The 18,049-nt window shown below is 41.7% G+C and overlaps 1 protein-coding gene across 1 annotated transcript in view; it reads right to left on the bottom strand.

Moving 5' to 3' along the window:
* LOC124229432 (solute carrier family 22 member 6-like) overlaps positions 1-16,277 on the bottom strand; it is a 19,168-nt gene extending 2,891 nt beyond the window's left edge. Inside the window, 8 exon segments of the mRNA XM_046644644.1 lie at positions 3,856-3,964; positions 4,115-4,329; positions 7,844-7,959; positions 8,115-8,238; positions 8,599-8,767; positions 9,948-10,102; positions 11,970-12,073; positions 15,909-16,277. Coding sequence (XP_046500600.1) covers positions 3,856-3,964; positions 4,115-4,329; positions 7,844-7,959; positions 8,115-8,238; positions 8,599-8,767; positions 9,948-10,102; positions 11,970-12,073; positions 15,909-16,277 — 1,361 coding nt within the window.
* Between the last annotated feature and the right edge of the window lie 1,772 nt (positions 16,278-18,049).

The raw sequence follows: 18,049 nt of genomic DNA, 5'->3' as shown, positions 1-18,049 counted from the left end.
AGAAGAAGAAGAAGAAGAAGAAGAAGAAGAAGAAGAAGAAGAAGAAGAAGAAGAAGAAGAAGAAGAAGAAGAAGAAGAAGACTGGCAACAGATGTTAGCTTAGGTGCCAATCTTAAAAAAAAAAAGAAAACAGGAAGATTGGCAGCAGATGTTAGCTCAGGGTAAATCTTCCTCAGGAAAAAAAAAATTGTTCAGTGTGTCCTTCAATAAGTAGAAATTCTTCTCGATAGAATCAGATTGATATAGTTGCCATATGTATATATGGCATCTCTATCCCTATCTATCTATCTATCTATCTCCAAACCCTCCCTTCAATTCTCTTTGTCTCTTCTTGCACCAAGAAAGCCATAGACATACTATGGTTTTGTTGTATGTCTTAGTAGATGGTAAAGTGAGTTTCTCCTCTTTGCTTTTCCATTTCAAAACTGACTTAGCAATTGTGGTCCTTTATTTTTCCACATAAATTTTAGAGTAACTTTTTGGAGTTCCTAAAAAATAATCTAACTGAAGTTCTGATTAGGTTGCATGGAGTTTCTATAAATTAACTTGGGGAGGTTGGACATCTTTATAATATTGTGGCATTCTAAGCAAGAGCGTGGAATGTCTTTCTCTTTACTAAGATAATCTTTATGACCTTAAAAAGTTTAAAAACTTTTCGCTATGGAAGTCTTGGGTGTCCTTTGTTAATTCTCTAGTAATAGCTAGCTGTTGGTGTTATTCTAAATGGTATCTTAATTTTCAAAGATTTTCTAGATTGTTTTATAGATTATTGCTTCTCGATTATTGCTATTAATATTTTAGTAATTTGGTTTTCTATCTGGCATCCTTATTAGTTTTAATTGTTTATTGATTTTACTGGCTTATCTGGGTAGATGATCACATTCTCTATAAAGAATGACATTTTAAACTTTTCTCTTTTCAATTTCTTATTTCTTTTTCTTTCCTAGTAGAGTAGTGTTGGCCAGAACTCCCAGAACTGTGTTAAACAGTTGATTCTGAGATCAAAGAGAAGGCACGTAACTTTTCCCATGATGTACAGTGTTGGCCTTGATGTTCAGTTCTCTGCTTACCTCTCTGGGTTCCTGATTTCCCTTATATGGTTGGCCTACTTTTTCCTTACTATCACCCCAGCTCTTTGGTGTTTTAAAGGATACTTAAAAATATTTTATACTTTTTTGGTGTTATTTTGTTGGAAATAGAACTCCTTTTCCTAATCAATTTCCAGAAGTTCTTTCAAATGCTTGATACTAATCCTTGCATTTTAATATATTTTGTTTTACTCTTTTCACCTTATTTATGGTGAAATGGCCAGAATTTTTAAAAACTCAGAGTGGAAAAATTTATCAGTATTCCTTTTTTGATTAGCCCTTATGTCTTAAGAAATCCTTCCCTCTTCAGCAGAAATTATTTTTTGTTAAGGTTGAAATATGGATTGCATTTTATTTATTTCCCATTTGGGCAAGTAGATGTCCTTGTATTGTTTACTGGACAGTCCATGTTTTAGCCAATTATCTGCAGTGGTTCCTCTCCAAGTTTCTCCTTTGTGTGGGTCTGTTTTTGGGCTTGCTGTTCTTTTCAGCTCGCCAATTTGTTTCCCCCTGCTCCATCATCTGCTGCCTTAATTACTACAATTTAATAATAAGACTTTATAATAAATCTTGATTTCTGGTAGGGCAAATCCTTCCACCTTGTTCTTTTTATTTTTTATTTATTTTTTGCTGAGGAAGATTTGCCCTGAGCTGACATCTGTGCCAATCTTCCTCTGTTTTGTATGTGAGTCACCGCCACAGCATGGCTGCTGATGAGTGGTGCAGGTCTGTGCCCAGGAACCGGACCCAGGCCTGAGAAGCTGAGTGCACCAAACTTAACCACTAGCCCATGGGGCTGGCCCATCTCCTTGTTCTTTTTAGACAAGCATCTTAGTTTTTCTTGGCCATAGCACTTTTATATACATTTTAGAATTTGCTTGCCAGTTTCTTGAAAATATCCATTGGGATTTTGATCAGAATTACATTGAATTTAGAAATTAGTATTGGAATCATTGACATTTTTATATCCTCTTATGTCAATTATGAATTGGCGTATTATGAGATTTCCTATCCGTGTACATAGTACATTTACTTAAGTTTTAAACATTTTCTTTTTTATTTAAGTTTTCTTTAATACTTTTCAATATAATTTAAAAACTTTCTTGATACAGGAATGAAAAAAATTAAACTTCTCAATTATTACCAGAGTAGAGAATATAAATAATTTTTTATTTATTGACCTTGTATCCAGCCACCTTGCCAAACTTTACTATTTCTAATAATTTTAGATTTGTACATAGGCAATTATATCCTCTGTAAATAGTGACACTTTTGACTTTTCCTTTTCGATCCTAATTCTGTTATTTGTTAGTCTTATCTTAGGCACAGACCACGCTCCAGGATAATGTTGAATCAAGGAAGAGACAGCAGGGGCATTGGTCTTGTTCCTAAGTTTGAAGAGAATGCTTCTAATGGTTCGCCATTAAGAATAATATTTGCTGTGGATTTTTGGTAGATGTTCTATGTAAGGTTAACTTCCTTTTATTACTATTTTGCTAAGATTATTTCCAATGGATGTTATTTTTCATTAAAGATTTTTCTGCTTTTATTGGGGTGATAATCTATTACTGTGGTGATATTAATATATTTTTAAGGTTAAACTACCCTTGCTTTCCTGAGATTAACTTTATTTGGTCATAATGTATTATCTTTTTTATACATCACTGGATTCATTTTTATAACATTTTATTTGGGGTTTTTGTATCTGTTTATGAGTGATATTGGCCAATAATCTTTCTTTCACAACTGTCCTCCTTTGGTTTCAGTATCAACTGGCTTCATAGGATGAATTTGAGATGATCCTTTTTCTCTTTTTAGGGGGAGAATTTTTGTAATTTTGGAAGATTTGTTCCTTAAAAGTCTGGTGGAATTCACCTGTATTATTATCTGGGCCTGGTGTCTTCTTTGAGGTAAAATTTTAAAGTTTACTATTCAGACTTTTCATTTATTCTAATTAGTTTTCCTATATTATCTTTTTAAGGCATTTGTCAATTTCACCTACAGTTTAAATTTATCAGCATGGATTTGTTCATAGATTTCTTTTGCATCTTTGTAATTACTCTAGATGTGTAGTTCAGTTTCTTTTTTATTCCTAGCATTTGTTCATGTCTTCTGTCCTTTATTTTTTTGATTATCATTACCAGAGATTTGTCCATTTCATTGATGTTTTCAAAGATCAACTTTTTGTTTTGTTGAGCCTCTCTTTTATATCTTTAATTTCTATTGAATTTATTTCTACTACTACTACTACTACTATTATTATTATCTGTGTTTTACAGGTAAGATAACCGAGCATTTGGAAAGGTTACTTTATGTACCAGAGCTGTATTATTAACCATTGTACTTTTTTTGGTCTTAAAGTATATTTTGACTCCTATTGGTATATCTACCTAACTTTCTTCTGGTTAATATTTACCTGGTATATATTTTTCCATTTCTCTACATTTACCATTTTCATGTGCTAATGTTTTAGATGAATTTCTTGTAAACTACATGAACTAGATTAAAAAAAATCAACTTGGAATATCTTTGCCTTTTAACTTATATGTTTAATCCATCTACATTTATTGTGGCAACTGACATATTTGGAGTTATTGATACCATCTTACTTTCTGTCTTTTATTTGTCCTAATTTCTATATGTTTTCGTCCTCCTTTCTTGCCTTAAAAAATAAGTGACTGACCTCTGTGCCCTTTCTGACTGGAAACTTTCTGGGTCTAGGGCCTGATTGTCTTATCTTAGGTCTCCTCCCACACATCCCACTCACCGCATTACTGTGGGGTATAGTTCACTTGTGTATATAGACAAGCAGTTTATGGAGCCAGTGATGCAGCCTTTTCCTAACACGGCCATTGTGGTGCGGAGGAATGACTGGTCTGGAAGGAAATGAAGGTGATGAGAGGGTACTGGGAAAAGTTTGGAGGAGCCTTGAGTCTTCTCTCCTTCCAGGTAGCTGGTTTGGACCAGATTTGGGGCTGGGTCTGTGGAAGGTCCAGGACAGGAGCAGGAATGGGGCACATACTCACCCAGGGGTATCACGGCATAGGCCAGAATAAAGATCCCTGACAGCAGCAAGGAGGCCATTTGGGTAGGCTTGCGGCCCAGTGATTTCACGGTCCAAAAGCCCAGGAAATAAAATGGGAGGTCCACAACCGCAAAGAGCCCCTGGAGCAGGTAGATGTTTATCCCAAAACTTTGCAGACTCATGACCAAGCCAAAGATGCTGAAGTAGTTTGCAAACCTGGGGCAAGAGCAGATGGGAGACATTTTGGGTAACAGTCAAGCCACATCTATATAGTGATTGCAGCTGGCAAACTGCTCTCACATCTGTTCTTTCCTTTAGGCCTTATATCAGACCTGTGAGTGGGGTTTTTAATATTTCAGGTGCAGATAAGAAAATCTTCCCTTCATTCTAAAAGACAGAATATTATCTATCAGATGTTAGACCACATTTTATAATTACTTAGGAGAAAATAATGTTTTTTACTCTGCAATAGGTCCCCTTTCCCTTCTCCCGATTCCCTGCCCTAAGACACTTGCTTTTGATAGGTGTATGATTTGTAGAGTTGATTGCACTGGGGAGGTGTGTGTGAGAGACCCGTCCCCCTACGGATGCTCAAGTAACCATTGATGAATTCTAAGAAAGAAGGATTCATTTAATGGCAGGAGTTTTCCTTTGCTGAGTGATGTAAGCATTTTTGTAGCTAAAGATGAATTTTGAGTAGATTTTAGAGGTTATGTGGAGGAAGAGTCAGGAGAGAGAGGGCGAGTCAATGGCTGTTAGCCAAGGATGGATTTGAAGGAGAACAGAAATGCCTATTAAGTTTTTGGCTGTGTGGTGTGTGACATAGGGATCTCTCCCATCTCCCCGTGGAGTCTTCATAAAATCGACAATGTTTGGTGATACTTTGTGGAGAAGCTTTGCTTTTAAGAGATGAAATGCTGTGTTCTGCCTCAAGGTTGGTGAAGGGCACAGTGAGAAGCTGTCCGCAGAAGACAATTTTATATGAACCACACTATAATTGAGAATTAAACAGAATAGTATTAGCATCAGAATAGACAGACAAGTCAATAAGACTGAATAGTCCAGAAACGGTAAGTGATAGGGGTGGTGTTTCACACCAACCATGAAAGGTTAGACTATTCATTAAATGGGTTTGGGACAATTAACTAATCTAGGAAAAAAAATAGAATCCTACTTCCTACCTTATGTTCAACTAAATTTCAGATGAATTATGATAAAATATATAAGCCCAAACAAATGTGAACATGCTTGAAGGAAATCTAGGTGAATAGATTTATACTTAAGAGGGGGTTACATTTCTAATGTTACCTGAAACACAGAAGCTGAATTTAACAAAATGGATAAGTATGATTATATAAAGCAATAAAAGGTCTTTATGTTTAAAAAGTGGTCAATTTAAAAGATTTTGAAGTGCAAAAAATATTGATCATATTGTGGTAATAGTTTAGTATCTTTAATGGAAAGAAAGTTCTTACAAGTCAATAAAAAGGAAAAAATGGGCAAAGGGTAAGGATAGGAAATTTTTAAAAAAAGAAATTATAAACAGATCGAAAATCATTTGAAAAAAATGTTAAACTTCCTCCAGAATCAAATAAATGTGAATTAAAACAACAAGATACTATTTTCTTCTTCTCAGAGCAATAGTACTCAGTGTTAATGAAGGTATCTTATAGACTTTTGTAAAATATTACTTTACTGGAGAATAAATTGGCAATATTTGTGTAAAATCATGCATATTTTCATAATTTTGGCCCAGTAATCACACTTTTAAGGTTTATCCCAAGGAATATCAGACGGATGCATGGGGATGCATGCATATGGATACTTATGACAGCCTTATTTATAATTGGGAAGAGCTGAAAAGAAACTATATGTCCACCACGGATACTGGTAAGATAAATTATGAAATTATGGAATACTATGTAGTCTTTAAAAGTGGAGTTCTTATTGGAGGAGGGGGAAAATTTATTATAATAACATAGGGAGAAACTACCAGGAAAGGTAATAGGTATGGTAAATGTTCATAAGAGATTCTTGCATGTTTGGCAATATTTTGTGTGTGATATTTTCTGGTTAGAAAGGGAAGACATTCAGTCAATATAATTGGATAAACCTAATGATCTCTGTCAAAAACAGTGACAAAAACCTGGCGAGCAGATGCTTGGAGACATGTAAATGATGAAGAGGAAGAGACAATTCTTTTTAACGTATGCGCATGTGTGTTTCCAGAAGGGAAGAGAAAAGAGATGAGAAAGAGATGGAGTTTTGGAGGCGTTTGTGTGGAGGATTGGAATAAAATAATATGGTAGAGGGCTTGAGTGGTGGATAAAAGAAATATACTTAACCTGTGTGCCCCAGAATGGTTAGAGTCAGCCTGTTATTTCTGCTGCTCTCATGGGAGCACAAATAAACCATATGCCTGTGAATTGCCCCACCTCTTCCATCTCTTAGTACCATTGCATGGAGACAACCTGGACTGAAAAGAGTTGGAGCCTCGTTTTCCTGATGGCTTTCGGGAATCAGCTTGAGTTGTTAGTCACTGTGGCAAACTGCTGCCTTCATTACTCTCCCAGGCCCTTGCCACAGCCAAAGAGAATGGATCCCACTTGAAGTGGGGTGAATCAGTGAGAAAACAGGGTCAACTGTGCAGGTCTACATTTATTGCTATGGAAAGATGTTCATGAAATATTAAGGACAAAGTCTTCTCGAACTATAGGAAAAGTATGGTTGCATTTTTGTAACTACATGTAATATAGATTAGTGTATTTCTTGTGTGTGAAAACAGTAAAAAGTCTGGACAGACAAGTACCAGTATGTTAATGGTGGTTATTTCTGGAATATAGGACTAGAAAATCATTAAAATTTTTTTGTCTTCTTATCCCTATTGCCAAGGATAACTTTTAAACATGGATTACCTATAATCAGAGCTGTAATGGAAAATAGGCAAATCAAGTGAGACCATGGCCGTACCTTTATCGGCCACAAATGACCCTGTTGCCAGGGACACAAGGCACATTATTCAGGAAGACATTGCGGTAGACAGATTCTAGGGTGCCCCTGCTAGCAGACCTAGCTAGAGCAGTCTCTAGAAGCAGAGGACAACCTCCAGCTGACAGCCAGCAAGAAGCTGGGGCTGTTGGTCCTACAACTGCGGGGAAACGAATTCAGGCAGCAACCTCAGAGAGCTTAGAAATGAATCCTTCCCTAGTCAAGCCTCCAGATGAGAACAGAGCCCATCTGATACCTTGATTTCAGCCTTGCAAGACCATAAGCAGAGGACTCAGCTAAGCTGTGTTTGGATTCCTGACCCAGAGAAACTGTGAGATGAGAAATGTGTGCAGCTAAATTTGTGGTAATTTGTTACCCAGCAGTAGAAGAAGATTACAGACATCTTCAGGAAAATGTGAGGGTCTATGACACAGAGTTCTCAGGGCCAGAAGCTCAGAGCTTCTTGGGGGTGGCTGTTTCTTTTTTTTCCCCGAGATCAGTGAGGCCACTTGGATGAACTCAGAGCCCTTGGGAGGGAAGGGAAGAACTCTGTAGTCTGAAGGACAGCTTGGCTTTCCCTAGAGAGGTGAGGAAGCCTCTGAGCCTCCAGAGCACCTGTGTCCTTTTCCACTTGCTGTAGGGCCTCCTCCAGCCTCTTAGCTTTCAAGCTTGCCCTGTTTTCTCAGTCTGCTTATCTGTTCATCAGTTTGTCTGACTCCTGCCTGAGTGGGGATGGACCTACCATGGTGGTAAGAGGCAGAGGAAGAGGCGGCGAACAGCAGGAGAGCGCAGCAGCTGCAACATCGAGGGCTGGGCTTGGCCCATGGTCAGGTCCTTCTGCGGACTCATCTGGAGCAGCTGCTTGGATAGATGGGATTCAGGGCCTAAGTTCCCCTAGGGTCCCCTCCCTGTATTCCATGACCTGGGAAGCACCAGATGTCTTGGGTTCTAGGGTGAGGATGGTGGCAGCCAGAGCCCTGCTGGTGTATGGCACAAGGTCCCAGGGTTCTCACCCCTATACTCAGCTTGGCACCCTCCTCCTGCTTCCCGTTGATCTGGGCCACTCTCCAAAATGCCTTCAGGGTGAGGTCCAGTCTTCCCAAGGAGGAGTACCAGAGGGCAGACTCAATTAAGAATCTGTGGGTGGAGGGTAAGGGAGGGTATGACTTCAGCCTGGGTTGACAGAGAGAGTTATGGCTGCCTGATAAGCGCACAGACCAAAGCAGAAAGGCACCTTGGAGGGATGGAAAGAATTATGGGCTGGTAGTTAGGAGCCCTGGTTTCCTTTCCAAGGATTGCCACTGTCTTCTTGAGATATCTGGGACAAGTCCTGCCCCTCTCTGGGCCATGATATTCCCCACCTATCAAACTGGGCATGGGTTCTTTTTGCTTTGACCTGCTTTGATACTAGGAGGGAGGTAGGGGCTGTTCCAGGAGATGTTTTGCCCACCTGTGACTTATTGTGATCCCTCCACCCTACCTTCAGGCTCCACACACCTGGAGTAGATGAAGAAAACAAAGAAGGGCAAGGATACCAACAGCTGCAGGTGGCGCCATTGGGGCATGGCATAAGCCATTCCAGCTACAAAGAACTGGCTCAGGCTGGGGACAAGTCTGACTAGGAGGCCCAAACATGGCCGGGCATGGATGGGCAGCCACTCCAGACCTGAAGAGAAGAGTAGAGCTCAGGTCAAAGTCAGGGCTGTGTGAGTATGTGTGTATGTGGAGGGTGGTAGTCAGTTCCAGATGGACAAGGATCCTCACATCAGAGCAGAAGAGCTCCTCTCTTGGGTTCAGTCCTACTCTGTACCTCTAGGCCTCTCAGAGAGTAAGGCAAGGGTGATTTGAACCCTGGCTTGGTTCAGTGTGTGTGTAGAGCAAGGGATGGGATGGAAGGCTCTGAATTCCCAGGCATGCTCATATTCAAGTCCTCAATCTCAACACTTGTATTTCCTCACTTCCCCCAAACCTCTTTTGACCTGCCTACTGCCATACCCTCTGCATTTCCTTCAACTCCTTTTAATTCAACAAACATTTAAGATTGGCAACTCAATGCCATGCATTTTGCTTGGCCTGGGAAATAGAGATGAATGAGCCCTGCCCTCACGCCATCCTGCACCACTTTCATTTCCTCCAATGGGTCACACCCTGGCTTCTGAGTCTTGTATATTCTATTCTTTTGTCTAGAACTCTGCCCCCAAACCTTACTCCTTCTCTCTTTCTGCCTCACTTTTCACTCAGTTCTGAGCTTAGATGTCACCTCTTCTGGGGAGGTTTCCTGGCTTGCTAGGTCCTGATTGAACACCACACTTCTGAGCTCCTTCATCACCTGAGATAGCCCCCTTCCCAGCCTTTATCACACCAATTTTTTACTGCTTGGCAGTCTCCTCCGCTAGACTGTCAACTTGTTGAGGTCATGGGTAGTGTCCTTCTTCACTTCTGTATCCCCAGAGCAGGGTCTGATACAACAAACGAAGTGCCTTTTGAAATCGTGTTGAATAAATGAATATTCAGTTAAAGGCTCACAGTTTGATTGGCCTCTCTAAGCAACCCCACTCCAATCTCAAGTCTTTAATGAGTTCATCCTTTCAGTGATCCCTAAATATCTGGGATGAGTTCCAGCCCCAAATGATCAGAGCCACCAAAGAGGCCACGATCTTAATTTCCTTCTGCCCTGGGCACTGCCTACTCTGTGAGAGGCCTTGATAGGCAAGGATAGGCTGGGACAGGTGGATTCAGCTTTGGATTCAGGGAAGGAGCTGAGGTCTGAATTTTTCAGGTCCCCTTGTCCACTGAACTGTGATTCAGGAATTCCCACGAGCTCAGCCCTCCCAATTTCCTCTCACTCAGTGTCACCGAGTTGCTGTTGATGGGAGATGTAGCCATGCCCGAGAGGAAACGGCAAATGCAGTAGGCTGAGAAGTTGGGTGTAAAGGCAGTGCAAGTCCCTGACACTGCTAACTGCAGGTAGGTCCAGATCAGCACCTTCTGGCGGCCCAGCCTGTGGAAGGAGGAGAAACTTGGGTCTGGGGAGCACATTGCTTCCTCCTCTGCCCTGTATGCTAGGCTGTCTCACCCTTGGTGCCCTGGCAATCTAACAGATGCTGTGAGGCTGCCCACATGTGACCGTGAGTTTAGGTGCTGAGACGGGAGGTGGGGAATAATAAGGTGAAGGCTGGCATTTGGGGGCCCTGGTTTTGGGAGGATCGTTGGGTTGCTGCTGTCCAGGGTCCTGACACATCCCAGCACACCTCAGGGGAGCGGCCGAAACCCTCTCATCAGAATCATAGGGGTGTCCTGAAAACAGCTCTGATGCCTGAGCCCCACTCAAGGCCTGTTGAATGTCTGGAAGGTAAGCTGGAATCCTGATTCTTAACAAGCTCCCAAGGTTTGGGAATTGCTGCTCTGGGATCTGGTTGATTCTTTGACTGTTGGTTGATGGTGACTCCCTTTAGACCTTTCCTAGGAGATGGCTTTTTGTGATTTTTTCTTTCTGAGATATAATTGGCATATAACATTATGCTAGTTTCAAGTATACAACATAATTATTTGATATTTGTATACATTGGGAAATTATCACCACGGTAAGTCTACTTAAAATCTGTCGCTGTACATAGTTACAAAAACTTTTCATGTGTGTGATGAGAACTTTTAAGATCCACTCTCTTAGCAGCTTTCAAATATGCAATACAGTGTTATTGACTGTAGTCATCATGCTGTACATTACATCCCTATGACTTATTTATTTTATAACTGGAAGAATGTACCTTTTGACTCTCTTCACTCATTTCACCCACCCTCCTCCTCTGCCTCTTGCAGCCACCTGTCTCTTCTCTGTATCCATGAGCTCTGTATCTATGAGCTGTATCTATGGTTTATCTGGTTTATTTTTTGGAGAATCTTTGCAAAGTTTATGCTTTTGCAAAGTGGATGTGACTGTGGCTTATATTTTATGAATAATAAAGCTGATTTTGTGTAACTTTGATCTGCCATGACATTTCTAATATTTGCAAATTTTGTTCTTTAGAAAATTATCCCCTCATTATCCACCCTATTACCCAAACGATAATCTTTTTATGGTCTTTGGCCTGGAAGATAGTCAAGATTAGGGTAACCAACATTGAGTTCCAGGTACTAATTTAATCCTTACCACAACCCTTACCACTCCCATTTTATAGATGGAAAAACCAAGTCTAAGAGAAGTTGTTTAACTTTTCCATGGACATACAGTTAGTGGTATATCTGAGACTTATTCCTAGCTCTTACTGATTCTTAGGTCTGTGTTTGTTCCTGTGACACTCATGTGTCACATACAAGGCGGAAGTAGCAGAAAGCGACTTATTCAGGATGTCAGGAAACATGGATTCCTGTCTTGCTTTTGCCACTTATTAGCTGTGTGACTGTATATTTTTAAAAAAGTAAACATTAAATTTTTACAATTATAAAAGTAATGAATTATCATAAAAGTTCAAACAACATAGTAACAAAAAGTGAAAAGTTCTCCTCTTCTTTCCAATTCCACTCCTCAGAATTTTAACAACTAATAATTTTCTTTGGTTCCTTCTAGACAGTTTGGACAAGTTATTTAACGTTTCTGAACCTCAGTTTCCTCATTGGTAAAATGTAGATAATAGTACCACTCGTGCTGGCTTCACAAGGGTATTGTGAGGAGTAATGGAAATGAAGTGAGGCATGGAAAGTGCTGATGGACTGTTGCAAGATTCCTGCAGACTTTCCAGATATGATCAGGCTTGGATGAATCAATCATGTGTCCCTTCGCAGATTCTCAGGGATGCCAGTCTCCCCTCTGTGTCCAGCCTAGAGGGCCCATGACTTTGCTCTTTGATCCAGCTATGTCCATCACTGACCTGTCTGCCAAGGTCCCGAACATCAAGGATCCAACCAGTGTCCTTGCCATGAAAATGGATTGACTCAGCTGGGGCAAGGTCTTGTGTGTGCACACGAGGTCCCACTGTGAGGAAAGAAGAGCTGGGGTCAAGGGGAGCTGGGTTGGTCCCAGGGAAGCTCCACTCTCTCTCTCCTGGTGGGGCTGAGGGTCTTGGATTAGGACCAACACATAAGGGGTGCCTCCTCCCCCTCCAACAAATCTTTCTCATCATCTTATCCTGGTGAGAATGATTCAAGTTATTTCAAAACGTGTAAAAGATGCCTTTTGGGGTGTCTGCTAAGACTACTCCTCTTTCTCTGAGCACTAACCCCTCATCCTTCTTCAGGACTCCTGAACCTGCTCCTCCTTGGCCACAGCTGAAAAAACCTGACTCTAGAGCTGGACTGGGCTAATCAGATTCTTTTTTTTTTTATGAATTTGGAAATGTGACTCAGAAAGAAGATTTGTAAGGACACCTAAAGTTGGGGTTGGAGGACAAAATTTGGAATATAGAAGTGGAGTTGAGAAATAATGAGAGGAGTGAGAGAGAGACAGAGAGAGAGAGAGAGAGAAAGAGAGAGAGAGAGAGACAGAGAGAGAGACAGACAGAGAAAGAGACAGAGAGAGAGAGAGAGACAGAGAGAGAGAGAGACAGACAGAGAAAGAGACAGAGAGAGAGAGAAAGATGGAGGAGGAAGAGGGACAGGGGGATAAGAATGAAGTAATCTAGTCAAAGAGAAGTCAGAGTGAGAGCTCAGTCAGCACCAAAGAAGAGATGGAGAGTCCATCTGCCTCAGTTTCCAATTACTTGATCCCAGTCCCTTATAAGGCTGGGTTCAAGTTCTTGATCTTGGGTTCTGTCAAATACCCTTGCATCCTTCCATTCACTTTCCATAAACAAATTTGAGAGGGTTGTGTTTATTTGCAAGCCTAAAATAAACAGCAATTAGATACCTCAACACAATTTAATAGTTCAAACAATTAAATTTTGTTGCTCTTTTTAATGATTATAAGAAAAAAATTCTCATTTTGAAAGTACTGCCTCTCTAGGTGGGGTAAAACAGCTATATAGGCTGCAGAAAAATCATACCGCTGATGGATGTGCCATTAAAATTAAGCAAAAATGATAAATAGATGTGACATTTCCTTTACCATTAAGAGCTAATTTTGTCTACTTTTGAGTGAATTTTTAAAAATTTTTTCTTTTTTCTCCCCCAAAGCCCCCTGGTACATAGTTGTATATTCTTAGTTGTGAGTCCTTCTAGTTGTGGCATGTGGGATGCCGCCTCAGCATGGCTTGATGAGTGGTGCCATGTCCACATCCAGGATTCGAACCGGTCAAACCCTGGGCTGCCACAGTGGAGCACGCGAACTTAACCCCTCGGCCATGGAGCTGACCCCTTGAGTGAATTTTTAAATGGGCATTTGTTTTGTTAACAGAATAAAAGAAAAGGATCTGGACTGACCAGGATGGTTAAGGAATGTCCCCTAAGATGTGTTAATACATATCCAAATCAATTCATCTTCAAGTGTAGTTACTTGATAATCTTGATTTGGTTGGAGAGAAATCCTTATTTGTGAATATAATTACTACTGGAGAACTTTCAAACACCATATGATGTGAATTTGAGATGTTGGCATTTGAACACTTTCTCCAAAGAGCAATGGACTTTATTGCTGTTTTATTCAAATAATTGTGATTCTGTAATTCTATGTGTTGTCTGATATAGCTTTTATTTGAAAAAGATTACGGGGCTGTGTCAGCCTTGGAATTAATTTTATCAGTAGTTTATTGGAAATATGTGAATGGAATCTGACTGTGGAGATGCATGTAGGCCTTTTAGTACCTATGCCTATGTGAGGTGGTGGATGATGGTCCCATCTACAGTGCCTATTAGATAAGGATTGGATTATACTTGGCATCTCCATATATCTCAGGGAATGGGAGAACTGGGCATCTGGTCTTGTCAGTCATTGAAACCAAAAATGATGAGATTACTAGAAGTCTCCTTTTAGAAGAAAATCCAAGGTGTTCACTTACCCAGATTCTTTCTTTCTTTTGTTTTTTTTGAGGAAGATTAGCCCTGAGCTAACTACTGCCAGTCCTCCTCTTTTTGCTGAGGAAGCCTGGCCCTGAGCTAACATCCGTGCCCATCTTCCTCTACTTTATCCATGGGATGACTACCACAGCATGGCTTTTGCCAAGCGGTGCCATGTCTGCACCTGGGATCTGAACTGGTGAACCCTGGGCCACTGAGAAGCGGAATGTGCAAACTTAACCGCTGCATCACTGGGCTGCCCCAACTTATCCAGATTCTTCGCTCTAGATGGCCAGAAATCTGAGCTTTTGGATCAAACTGCCTGCTGTTTTGAACAGAAGGGCAACAGCTAGGGTGATAGTTCCTAGAGTATTGTCCACCTTGGAGAGCAGAGTGTAGAGTTTTAAGGAGGGAAATGGGGAAGCGGAATTGGAAGGACTGATAACATACAAGTTAAGATGGGTGGATGAGGATATCTCAGAACTTGGGTTGAGGCTTGCAAATAATGAAGAAAGTCCACTCAGCTGTGCATGGAAGGAGTGGCATATGATGCTTGCATGCCTCAGAGGAAGGAGGACTAGCCATACTTAGCCACCTTCTGCTTCTGGGTCTTGGGTCTGTCTACTAGGAGTATGGCTTAACTTTTATCAGTTTCAGACAGATGCTGCATCAGGCAAGTTTGGGGACCATGCCTGACTACAGGCCTTTCTTAGGGCATCTTCTCTGCACAGCCCTGACTAATGGGCAGTGTGCCACAGAATCCCACCATATTGTCCCATGGCATGATGATTAGATGAAGTATGGACACTTGAGCCAGTTGCAGGGTGGGGGTGGGGGCTCATCAGTGTGTTGCACTGAGTCAATTAGAGCCTTTTCTAAGAATTTGAATTAAGATACACAGAAATATTCTGGTTGGTGGTGGACCCTAAATCTGAGAGGTAAAGGATCATAGCTGGGACTGGTGGTCATCTTGCAAGATGAGCTCACAGGTGAAATGTGTTGAGAAGGAAAGAAGAACAGAGTAAGTGTGTAGAGATGCTCCTGGTGCTCCCATTCCTGGTTCCAGTTTCCATGAGGCCTGGACACACTTTGTTTCCTGTCCCTGGATTCCCTGAAATCTCGGGGTCCTTGCAGTAATACCCCCTTTTCCTGTGAGCTGATTTGAGAGAGCTTCTCTTCCTTGCAACCGAAAGACCATTGATTAGAACAGGTGTTAAAAGCATGATCAATGTGACAGCTACAAAGTGCAGAATTCAGCTGGATGAACCACTTAGCAGACCAGGGTGACTCTACAATTGGGGATGTGCGTGTTTGGGAGGAGGAGCTTTAAATTGCTAGAGATGAAAGGACACCCCATAACCCTTTTCTCTTTCCCGTCTCAGTTCCTTGGCTGCTCTCCATCTCCTGGCCCCAGCTGCTGAGAGCTATTTCTAGATAAAGGCAGGAAACTGTTTTTGTCTCTAGGACTCTGAGCCCAGAATCCCCTGCTCAGGCATACCTGCTTTGCCCTCCGCCACTTGCACACCTTCTTTCTTCCTTCTTCGGTACAACCTCCCCACCTTCCTACCTTGTGAAATTGTCCAACCCCCAAAAGAAACCAAAGTAGAATATTAAACTCCCATAGCAGCGTCTCTCTCTGGTGGGGGCAGAAGGGCAGAGAGCAGCTTTCCTCAAGGAGTTGCCTGACATCCTTTACCAGAAAGTCCCCAACTCCAACCACTGCTCTCTTACCTGCATTTTGGACAAAGCTCTTCATAGCTCCAGAGTCTTCCCATATTCAGACAAACACAGGTCAGTGTCACACTGTCTGTGTCTGTGTGTGGGATGATAAGTTGGGGAAGCATGGGTTGGAAGGGGGATGGGGGCCCGGGTATCCTTACCTCAGTTACAATGTTGGAAGGGAAGGTGCTGTTGTCATAGATCCAGCCATTGGTGCAGGGCTCTGTGGCCCCGGTGCCATTGGCCTCTGTGCCATTGGGCAAGGGAGGTTCCCTTTGTGGGAAGGTAAAGCGGAGGCAGGACTCAGGCTGCCCCTGCTTGTCCCGGGGCAGCCACACCTCCAACTCCCTGTCTTTGCTGAGGTTGCCATCGGCAGGTGGGCGGCAGTGGTGAGCGGGGATGGCGGCAGTGAAGTTCTGCAGAATACTGTGCAAACTTGTCAGGAACAGGGGGAGGATCAGCAGAGTGGACTGGATCTTCTAGAAGCAGCCTATGGCCCCTACCTGCTGCAGGAGGTCATTGAAGGCCATGGGGCAGGACTTCACAGGTGCAGCTGGAGCTGAGGCCTCCCACTCCCACAAACTGTTTCCTGTCTTTCAGTGCAAGGGGGGGAGAGGGACTTCCCTTTGTCTCCTCAGCAAATCAGCTCCTGAATCTGCAGTAGCCCTAGCCTCCTAATGATGAGCAGTTTTTATAACTTCTTTACAGGAGACAATTTAAACTGTGACTTGAGAATAGGACATTCAATTATTAAGACTCTTCAGGTCAATGGTTTGTTCAAGGGGACCTAAGGGCAGGCAAAGCTGGATCAGGTGGAGGAAACTACCTTCCCTCGAAGGAGGGATATGCGCGATGCCCTAGCTTCTGGAAGTCTGAGTCTCCCCACCAGGCTGAAACAGGTGACTGTCTCCTTGGAGAAGAAGGTAAAATACGGAGGGTGAGCAGGGAGGTCCATGTTGGTGTGAGCACGACCTGAGCTGACCTCCCTTTTCTCAATGCCATGCTGAGCCAGATGGAGTTGGGGAAAGACTCTGAAGACCCCACACAGCAATGCTACCGTGCTATGGGTCTCAGCATCCCCTAACTGGTGAGCATTGCCCTTGTGTGAATCCCAGAGCCTGGTTCTTCAGCCCTAGGCAAGGTCCAGGCCACAGTTCAACCTTCACGCAAAGAATAAACCCTTGTCAGGGTCTTATATCATCAGTCTCTTTCCTCATTATAATATCCTCTACAATCCACGTCTAATTTTCCTCCTTCTCAGAATTGTAACAGCTAAAATCAAGGAAATGTCCACCATAGTCTATCCCATTAGCTGGTTAAACATCTTCAAGCTTTTTTTTTTTTAGATAAACTTTATTGGGGTTTAGCATACACAATAAAATGCATAAATTTTGGGGAGCACATTTTGACAAGTTTTGACAAATTTATACACCCATATAACCCCTATATAGAGCTTTTCCATCTTCCCCCCAAATTTCTTGGCACCGTATTCAAGTCAATCTCCACCTAGCCATAGGTCATAGATTTGTCTCTTCTAGAATTTCAAGTGAATATCATACAGTGTATACTCTTTTGTGTTTGTCTTCTTTGGCTCAGCCAAATGTTTTTGAGATTCATCCAGGTTGCAGTGTACCAACAGTTCATTCTTTTTTATTGCTGGGTAGTATTCTGTTATGTGTATATGCCACAATTTGTTTATCCATTCACCTATTGATGAACATTTGCATTGTTTCCAGTTTTTGGCTATTTACAAATAAAGCTGCTATGAACATTTGTGTCCAATGTGTGGACATATGCTTTAATTTCTCGTGGGTACATGCCTAGAAATGGAATTGCTGGGTCATATGGTCAAGCGTGTGTTTAACTTTATCAGAAACTATCAAATTGTTTCCCAAAGTGTTTCCCAATTTTATATTTCCCCCAGAAATGTATGAGAGTTCCAGTGATTTCACATTCTTTCCAACACTTGGTATGGTCCATCTTTTGAGTTTTAGCCATTTGTATGGATGTATATTGATATCTCATCGTCTAATTTGCATTTTCTGGATGACTAATGATGGTGAGTACCTTTTCATTTACTTATTGGCTATTCCGTATGTCTTCTGTGGTGAAGATGTTCAATTTTCTGGGGGGGGGGCATTTTTGAATTGGAGTGCTTAGCTTCTTCTTATTGAATTGCAGAGTTCTTTATATACATTGCAGATTTATAGAATTCTATGTTTGCGCAACTCTTTCCTCTCCAGAAGTTTGCCCTGCAAATTCCAGCTGCCGTGGCCACTCTAAACTTGAATTTTGTCCTCCT

Source organism: Equus quagga, chromosome 17 (assembly GCF_021613505.1).
Source record: "Equus quagga isolate Etosha38 chromosome 17, UCLA_HA_Equagga_1.0, whole genome shotgun sequence".
In the NCBI taxonomy this organism is placed as follows: Eukaryota; Metazoa; Chordata; class Mammalia; order Perissodactyla; family Equidae; genus Equus; species Equus quagga.
Note: the sequence above shows the minus strand (reverse complement) of the source record. Positions and strands in the feature narration are given on the sequence as shown.